Genomic DNA, 9664 nt, shown 5'->3' with positions numbered 1-9664 from the left:
GGCTGACTCTGAACTAGTGCTACCAAAGAACCACCTTGAGCAACTGCACTGGGTGCACCTCAGGTGGCTGCAAAGGCCCCCACCCAGCTGCTCTCCCACCCTGCAGCTCCAATAGCCATTTGTGGGTGGCTTTTTAGCATCTCGTTTTACCCCACAACACGCCTGGAGAGCAGTGAGTGTTGCTTCTGCCCCAACGAGGCAGCTGGTTGCTATTCCTGCCCCCCTTGAGCTCGCCAGTTGGGCCCCTGCACCGCCTGCGTCCTCTAGTTTTCCCCACTCTTGCTCGGGGCAGTGAGTTCCTCCTGCTCAGCTCAGGGCAGGGAGTTTGCCTCCTGCCCCACTTGGGGCATTCAGTTTTGTCCCTGTCCTGCTCAGGGCATCTCGTTGTGCCCCAGCCCAGGCCCCCACCCCACTCGGAGGGGCCATTATTGTCCTGGCCACAGCGAGACCACCGGGGCTCCAGCGCCATTTCCCTGGGACCAGCCCCTGGTCAAGTGCTGCCTGAATTGTCACATCACAACCACACTTTTGCTTCCCAGCCTCCTCTAGCACCGCTCCTCCAGCTGGCATCTGACATTGGAAAAAGAGCCTGAGCCCTGTGATCCCTCAGCTTTTATACTGAGCAAGATGCCGGTGGGATGGAGTACTCTGTTAGTCAGCTTTGGGTCACCTCTCCTGTGCGCTCCTCCCCAAAGGTGCCATCCCTCTGCGCTTCTCCCTTCCGACCCTCCGTGCCCTGCCATGTTTAACCCACCACAGTCATCCTTCCCAACTCTCCTGCCACCAACAGTGCTAACAGCGTGGGATTCCTCAAGGGCTCCCCCAGCTTGGCATCATCTACAAAGGAGGTGAAAGTGCATTGTCTGCCATCATACGGAGAGATAATAATGTTCCATAGTAGTTGTCAAGGGCTGGTCTTTGATGGATGCCACTAGTAAGTGGGTTCCAGAAGGACTTTGTACCACAGATGATGTCCCTCCGTCATTGCTCAGACAGCTTTCCACCAAGCACATCGTCCACTTCTTCAGCCCGGCTGTCAACAACCTGGCTATACGGAGACTACAGGAGACCTGTAGTCAAAGGCCTTGCTAAAGTCCGGGTACACAACATCCCCTTCTTTTCCCTCCCACATGTCTTCTGCCATCCCTTTCTTGTCCTTCAAACGCCTGCAGATGGCTGCAGGAGGACTTGTCATATCCCCTGCCCTGGTGAGGCTGGCCAGTCTGTCATTGTCCCAATCCTCCTTCCTGCTTTTTTGAAAACTGGTTTCATTTCTGCTTTTTCCAAGGCTCTCAGATGGCTCTGGCCTTTCCAAGGTGTTGGAGAGAGGTCTCACAATGGCACTGGCCAGCCTTCTCCATCTCCATGACACCAAAAGTCTTCTCACTATGACATGCTGCCAGAGGAGTGCCCAGGACACAATACTCGCTGTCCAGATCCTTGGGGGCCGCTTCAGAAGAAAACCAGAAGTGATTTCTTCCTACAAGCCCACGACTCCAACGGGATCTCTCTGCAGCCGACAGCTTTCCTAAGCTGTTTCTGTCAGTTCCTCCCAACCCCCATCCTTCCTTCTCCTCAGGCTGTAGATGAGAGGATCGAGCAGGGGTGAGGTGCGTGTTGAAACAGGGCGTTGTTAAACTCTCTCAGGAGGGCTGTTCTGGGCATCCCACTGACAGTGGTGGGGGTGCCGCAGAAAGGAGTGGCTCCAGGGAGGGCAGAGGAGCCGGTGGAGAAGGCCTTCTGCCTGCCCATGCTGGGCAGGAGAGCTGCCCCCAAGTGCAGCTCTGCTGCACGCACAGGATTCCAGCATGAACAGGAAGGGGAAGAATGGGTCTAAAAAGAGGTTATGAAAACAAAGTCCATGATGAATGTAATGGTTTCACGTCAGGAGAGTTTCAGCATTGGTGCAAACAGCCCAGCCCACCTATTTCTGAAGACATTTGCTTCTCTGTCAGGTGCTTAAAAATATTGTGAAGGACGTTCAGAGAGGTGAAACATGGAGAGTGTGTGCCTCTCACTGCATTCCTACTCCCTAGACGTGCTCTGTGCTCTGTGAGAGGTGAGAAATGCCATCTCGTAGAGGGCAATGCCGCTCACGCCTGCAGAACCCTTTCGGACTGCACAGGGGAGATGCTCCACAGAGGTGCTTCTGTCACACCGTGTCATCAAAGGGACAGGCCATGAAGAGAGGGGAGGGTGAGGTAGCACACAGGCTGTTCCTGGAGACACACACGGCACTGTCAGGGCGCTGGCAGGGCTGCTCAGAGACACGAGTCCTTCCCTGGCACGGGCAGAGGCCCTGCAGCAGACTCCATGGCCTCCTGTTGCCACTCCCAGAGGCCGGCAGCACCTCAGCCCCGCGCTGTGTCTCCCTGCTCGGCACCTCTCTGAGATGCCCCACGGCGTGAGGAATGGACACAGGGACCTGGGCTCAAGGAAGCCCATCCCAGTGCTGCATTCAGGGGGTTTCCCAGGGGACGTTACTCTCCAAGTGAAGTGACCTCCAGACACTGTCTGTCCCACAGGCCTTAATGGAACCCCCAGGAACAGCGGATGGTGTTTGTTCTCACTCAGGTTAATCTCACCACACACACATTATGCTCAGGCCTGTGGTTGTTACTGCCCAGGTGTGCGACTATTGCACTGTGGCAGCTTCCCTGGGGTGTCCTGCACACACAGGACCTGACAAGAACCTGCTCTGCTGGTCCTTCATGTCTTTCCCAGGAGCCCTGGCTGGGCGAGGGAGCTGCTGCTTGTCCCCCCCTGCACACTTTACACAATTAAGTTCTACGCTGGTGGTGCCATTTGTGGGGAACTTTGCTGGGCATGTTCTTGACAGCAACACTGGGAGACGACCTTCCAAAGGTGTTTTTGCCTGAAGGCCTTCAGGCACTGCCTGAGGACATTCCCTGCTGCGATGGAGGTGCTGTTAGGGAGGCCAGCTCTGTCGGAGAACTGACCCGTCCCTGCCCCTGCCTGTGGTCACAGCGCTGCCACACCACAGCAGTAGGAGAGAGCTGCCAGAGCAATCAGGCCTTCCAACAGCGCAAGGGATCAGAATGGAGAATGTGGAAATGGGAAGAGAGCAGCTCTGAGAAGACCAAGGCTGGTTCTCCCTCCTCTTCTTCCCTCTCCTCTGTCCTGTTCTTTCCCCTCCACCTCTGCACACAGGCATGCCCTGCAGCTCCAGAGAGGCCTTCAAACGGAGGATCTGGAGCAAACAAGTCGCTGGAAGGTTCCTTCTTTCTTTTTTTAAATACACAGAGAGCGCGGGGCCTCATTTACAGAGACTGTGGGACTCACGAAATTTGGAAAGATGCGTAATTAGAAGCAGCACAAATGACAATATTTCTTTGTAGACAACATTATACAAAGCAAACAAAAAAAATATACAAAGCATAGCAAAACAACCAAAACCCAAACCCCAAACCAAAACCCAACGTTACAATGAGTTACATGATGAGAGATTTGCAGAAATGACAGTTTATTGCTTCTGAAAATCATCTGGTCATCAGTTTCCGCAATGCATCCTTGAGCTCCTGGTTCCTCATGCTGTAGATGAGGGGGTTCACGGCTGGAGGCACCACTGAGTACAGCACAGCCAGCACTAGGTCTAGAATGGGGGAGGAGATGGAGGGGGGCTTCAGGTAGGCAAACACGGCAGTGCTGACAAACAGGGAGACCACGGCCAGGTGAGGGAGGCACGTGGAAAAGGCTTTGTGCCGTCCCTGCTCAGAGGGGATCCTCAGCACGGCCCTGAAGATCTGCACATAGGACAGCACGATGAACACAAAACAACCAAAGCCTAAACAGACACTAACCACAAGAAGCCCAACTTCCCTGAGGTAGGAGTGTGAGCAGGAGAGCTTGAGGATCTGGGGGATTTCACAGAAGAACTGGTCCAGGGCATTGCCCTGGCAGAGGGGCAGGGAAAATGTATTGGCCGTGTGCAGGAGAGCATTGAGAAACCCACTGCCCCAGGCAGCTGCTGCCATGTGGACACAAGCTCTGCTGCCCAGGAGGGTCCCGTAGTGCAGGGGTTTGCAGATGGCAACGTAGCGGTCATAGGCCATAATGGTGAGAAGATAAAACTCTGCTACAGCACATAAAAAGAAAAAAAAGACTTGTGCAACACATCCTGTGTAGGAAATGGCCCTGGTACCCAAGAGGGAATTGGCCATGGATTTGGGAAGAGTGGTGGAGATGGAGCCCAGGTCGAGGAGGGAGAGGTTGAGGAGGAAGAAGTACATGGGGGTGTGGAGGCGGTGGTCACAGGCGATGGCGGTGATGATGAGGCCATTGGCCAGGAGGGCAGCCAGGTAGATGCCCAGGAAGAGCCCGAAGTGCAAGAGCTGCAGCTCCCGTGTGTCTGCGAATGCCAGGAGGAGGAACTGGGTGATGGAGCTGTTGTTGGACATTTGCTCTTTCTTGGCATGGGGGCTCTGTCCAAAGGAGGAAAAAAACGGGAAAAAATTAGGACAGACGCCTTATAGCAAAGACAGTCTGCTTTTCAGAGATTGTGGTTTTAATTTTCTACTATCACATCTGGCGATTGTTCTTTTTAGGGGAAGAAATCCTCATGTTTATGACTGAAAATGCGGAGTCTTGAGAAAGGACAGGACACAGGGCTCTATTCTCTGTGGTTTAGTGCAGTCAGGAGAGCTGCAGTGTCCATCAGTCTTTTCTCCATCTGCCCTGCGCTTCTGCTTGTCCTGCCTTGAAGATGACTTCACACACAAATTCCTCTTAAAAAAACCCACAAAGAACTGAACTCATGAGAGAACAGCAGAGCACTGTTTGAACGGACAAATATACAAATTCTTCTCTTTCCCAAAGCAGAGTTAGAGCTGTGATGGAGAGAGCAGGACACAACCCCTCACAGAGACAATCAAAGGACTCTGCGAGGACAGTGCCCGACCCCCAGGGAAAGGCTCAGCCCTCCCTAGGATCCCACAGGAGAGCTCTGCCTTTCTGGGGGCAGCTGGCAAGCCCAGCAGGACAGGCAAAGCAGAGAGTCTGGGGTCCCGGAGACGAGGTGTTCTGAGGGGAGAGTCAGCTCATTGCCCAGCAGAGAACACCCAGAAGACGTCTCCAGTGAAGGACCAACAGAGAGATGCCTGAACGCCCCCTCCCCAGTGCGTGTTGGCAGTTTCCCCCAGGCCTTGCCCATGTCTCTGCTGCCTGGAGCTGCCCCTGCCAGGAGCTGCTGCTCTGTGCCCACGTCTCCTCCCTGTCCCTGCTCCCACAGCCCATCCCACCCGCTGGGGGCTCAGCTCTGCCCTGCAGACCCCTCCTGGCAGCAGGGCACTGCCCAGGGCCATCTCCCTCTTTGTGGCTCCTCAGGAGGAGAGGAGAGAAAGCCTGATGCTGGAAGCAAAGGTGCTGCTGGTGCTGTGTGTAGGGAGAGGAGGGGCTGAAGGCACTTTGTGAGCTTTCTGGCAGATCTGCTGATCCCTCAGTGGACCAGTGACAGCTCCTTTCCCTCAGGAGACAGCTGAGAGCACAGACCCTGCAATGTCTTCATCTTCCAGGCAGCCCCTGCCTTGTCTTTCCTCTGGAAATGCTGCCTCTGCCAGTGCTCTGGGGGAGATCTGCAGCTGTGGGCAGCCCTGACCCACACAGCACACACTCGAAAAAGAGCCAAAGGACCCTGCCCTGAGGGGAGTCTCTCCTTTTCCCCACAGCTTCTCCCCACAGACGCTCGGGGGGGAACTCCTTGGGCAGGCTGAGAGCTGACCCTGGCAAGCAGCAGAGTCCCTGCCCCGGCACACAGAGCCCTGGGCTGCAGGGACCCTGCTCTCAAGGACAGCCCTGGGCACCCCTGCCTGCACACCCACCTGTCTTCAAAACCCTGCCACAGTCCCTCGCAGAAGGCAGCCCTCCTTCACTGTCGCTGCCATGGTGCAGCAGGGCATCCCTGCTCGGAAGCACGGCCTCCTTCTCCACACCAGAGAAGCCAGGAGAGAACGAGCTCAGAACTCTCCTCCCACTCCCAGCTGCCTTTATCCTCTCTGTGCCTGGCTCCTCTCGGGTGCCTGCAGGCAGTGCCCTCAGCCCTGCTGCGCTTGGCAGAGGAGCTGCTCCTGGGCAGAGCTGTCTCTCTGCAGCGCTGCCCGCTTGCCATCAGCTCCCTCCATGCCAGGAGCCCAGCCCAGCTCAGCAGCAGAGGACCAGCCCAAGGCAGCCCTTTCTCTGCCCCCTCGGGGCTCCCTCCAGCTGTCCCTGGGGCTCCAGGGGAACCTGCTGGGAAACAGGATGAAGTCACCACTGATGTTCCCTCCCTCAGCTGGGCAGAGACACTTCTTTCCAGCACTGTCATTTCTCAATCAGAGAGATGGAGGTCTAAGAAAACTTTTGTTGTTTTATTAACTGACAGGACACCCAGACAATATTAGGGAGGAATCTCCTTTACCTGTTCAGAGGGAAGAGATTCAGCTCAGACAATGAGTTTGGAGTCTTTGGGGTTTAAAGGTAGTTACCTCCATCCCACAAATACCCCAAATCACCAGGAGGTGGGATTCCTCTTGCCTCCATTCAGATATGCCCAAATGGAAGCTGGTTTTTTTGTGGTAATTTTGCTGTGAGCCCAAATGTGCCACAGCTGAGGTGCTGCAGCCCAGACATGCCCCTGATGCCCTCAGCCTGGGGCACAGAGAGGAGGAGCTGGAGCTGTGTGTGCAACCTCTTCCTTCCACTTGGAGGGAAGAACAGCTGAGGGGTGTTGGGACAGCTCACACACCTGGGCTGCTGTGATGGGTGGTTTCAGGATGATCAGGAGGCCAGAAGAATCAGGAGGGATGTGTCCTCTGTGTGAAGGAGCTGCTGAGGTGTGTGGAGCTTTTCTCTGGGATGAACATGTTGGGTGGGTGAGCCCTGGTGGGAGAGTGTCGGAGGAGAGACTAATAAGGGTGACATTGTGGTGGGAGACAAAGAACCTACTGAGGTCCCCTTGTAGACTTTAATAGTCCTGGCTTTCAGTGGAGGGGGACCACAGCAGCATGCAAACAGTCCTGGATGTTTCTGGAAGGTCTTGGTCAAGGCCCAGCTGCCAGGGTGGTCTACAATGCTGATGCCCATCTGAATTTTGCACTCTCAAAGAAGGAAGAGCTGGACATGGATGTGAAAACCAGTGTCAACCTTGGCTGTCGTGACCATGAAATAGTGGGGTCTCACGTGGGAAACAGTGGGGTCTCCCCATGGGGAAGCTCCATAGGAAAAGGAAGCATATGAGAGGCTGAGGAAGGATTAAAAGAAAGGAGGAATTGAGAAATAAGGGAGGTTTTAGAAAAGCCAGAGCTCCCCTGGACTTCAAGGGCACAAGGATGGGGAGTTACAGAACAGTTAATGAAGTTGAGGAACAGTTAAGGAAGTAAATGTAAATTATTGACCACCACAGAAGTGCGTCACCAGTGTTGAGTAGAGAGGAAGGATCGCTTCCCGCGACCTGCTGGCACCGCTCTCCCTAACGCACCCAGGAGGCTGTCGGCCTGCTTTGCTGCAAGGGCACACTGCTGGCTCTCGGTCAGCTGCTTGTCTATCAGAACACAAAGGTCCTTCTATGCCAAAGTGTTGAGAAGCTCTCAGTCACTCAGCCCCCAGCCTGTACTGGTGCAGGGGACTACCTCTCCCTGGGTCCAGGGCTTGCTTTTCCCTTTGCTGAACTTTGTGAGGACCTTCTCTGCCCAGTTTTGGGCATGCCAATAATTATCACAGTCTGCCTGAATCAAAGGATGTCAACACAATGGATATTTTCAACTAGTGGAAATGTTGTTTTTTCATGAATAAAACAGTGCTAGCCTTGGGTGTTGTGACCATGAAATACTGGGGTCTCACCTCCCAAGGAGAAGGAGAATAGAAGAATGCAGATGACAGATCTCAGAGGAGCAGACTTTGGCCTAGTCTTCTGACTTGTTTGGGGGGAGCCCATGTGAGCAGCACAGAAGGGCAGCAGAGGGTCTGCAGTACAGTGGTCTGCAAGGACAGTGTCTTTCAAGTACGAGAGTGTGGTCATACCCATAGTCAGGACAACAGGCAGAGCTGTTAAAAGAAGAGCTGGGGGAAACCAGACACTCATGGGGAAGCCCCATAGAAAAAAGGAAGCATGAAGAGGTGGCTGCAAGGATGAAAACAAAGGAGGAATTGAGGAATATGGTTGGTTTTGGAAAACCAAAGCTCCCGTAGAGTTGACACTTGCAAGGGATTTGAAGGGCACAACAATGAGCAGTTACTCCTTCAGGAACAGCTAAAGAATAAACAAAGATAATGTGTGGTCACGGCTGAATTTGCAGAGAGTAGGTGTAGATAGGTACGAGGTACTCTTGGCCTGCGTCTTCACCAGCAAGGTCTCCCAGTTCCGTGTGCCTAAGAGGCAGAACCCCATGCGAAATCCAGCAGTGGATGCAGATCAAGTCAGGGGCTACATGGGTAAGGTCAACCTTTGGTAGTCCATTGGACCAGATGGGATTAATTCAAGGTAGCTGAGAGACCAGGCTGATGTCAGAGCAGGGCTGCTCTGATCCGTTTTGGATCACTTTGCGTGGCTGGGCAGCAGCTCTGTGGAAATGGCCCAGGGGCTCCTTGAGTTTTATCAGGCCAAACAAGAGCCAGCAGCAAAGGCCGCCAACAGCATCTGAGGGTGTATGAGCAGGAGCACAGCCAGGAGAAGTGATTGTCCTGCTCTGCTCAGCACCTTTTACACCACACCCTGACCAGTGACAGTGAGACAATGGCAAACAGGAGCCAGCTCACTGGAGGGCCACTAAGGTGGTAGCCCTTCCGTTGTCCTTCAAGTGTGTGTGTGATTTCCCTAACAACAGCAGCATATACCACAACAAGAAAACATTAAAGCAACAACATCATTGATCGGCCTAAATATAAATACCTGCCCTGGAGCAGTCTACATCTGTGGTAGCCCCTCTGGGCAATGGCAATGGAATCAAAGAATGAGCATCGCAGAACAGTAGGGCTTGGAAGGTTTGAAGAGGTAAGGTCTGTTCAGAGGATGTTTAGACTTCTGTGACACTGACTGTGAAAACATTCATGAGAGGCCTTTACCCTATTTACAACCACTAACCTGAAGCCCTACCACCACCTCTAGGTGAAGGTAGTAGGGTAGCAAACACTGAGGGAAATGGGCAAGACAAATTGTAGCAGGGCTGAGTAGAGAGGAAGGATCACCTCCACCGACCTGCTGGCAGTGCTCTTCCTAGTGCAGCCCAGAAAGCCATTGGCCACCTTGCTGCAGAGGTGCAAAGCCTGGAGAAGAGAAGGCTTTGGGGAGACCTAATATCAGCCTTCCCACATCTTCTTGGCTAGCATCAAGAAAATGCAGACGGGCTCTTCAGTATTGTGCGTGATGGGAGGATGAGGGCCAATGGCATCAGCTGAGACAAATGAGCAAAACATCCTCCCTGCCAAGACAGGCAAACACTGGAGGAGATTTCCCAGAGGGCTTGTGTCATCTCCATCCTTGGAGCTTTGCAAGCCCAGTGATGGTGCCTCTGTACTGGGCACTGGTGAGGAAAGGCCAGGACATGTTTATTTTAATACATTTCACATCTGTATCTCCTATCTAAAAGAGGCTGGGCGCAATGAAGGTTGGATACGTTGGATAGATCCTGCCTTTATCTCTTTGCAGTCAAGCAATGGTCCCACCTGCTAGCAC

General features: G+C 53.8%; 1 protein-coding gene across 1 annotated transcript; it reads right to left on the bottom strand.

Annotated features, from left to right (window-relative positions):
• Positions 1-3241: 3241 nt before the first annotated feature.
• Positions 3242-4418, bottom strand: LOC141737383 (olfactory receptor 14J1-like). The gene has a single exon (XM_074572072.1). The coding sequence runs from the start codon at positions 4416-4418 to the stop codon at positions 3501-3503; it is 918 nt and encodes a 305-aa protein (XP_074428173.1). The 3' UTR covers positions 3242-3500.
• Positions 4419-9664: the final 5246 nt, after the last annotated feature.

Source organism: Larus michahellis, unplaced genomic scaffold (genome assembly GCF_964199755.1).
Source record: "Larus michahellis unplaced genomic scaffold, bLarMic1.1 SCAFFOLD_34, whole genome shotgun sequence".
Classification (NCBI taxonomy): Eukaryota; Metazoa; Chordata; class Aves; order Charadriiformes; family Laridae; genus Larus; species Larus michahellis.
This window is presented reverse-complemented; position numbering and strand designations above follow the sequence as displayed.

Excerpts from the sequence above, each read along its gene's own strand:
- LOC141737383 (XM_074572072.1), bottom strand. The coding sequence starts at position 4,418 with ATGTCCAACAACAGCTCCATCACCCAGTTCCTCCTCCTGGCATTCGCA.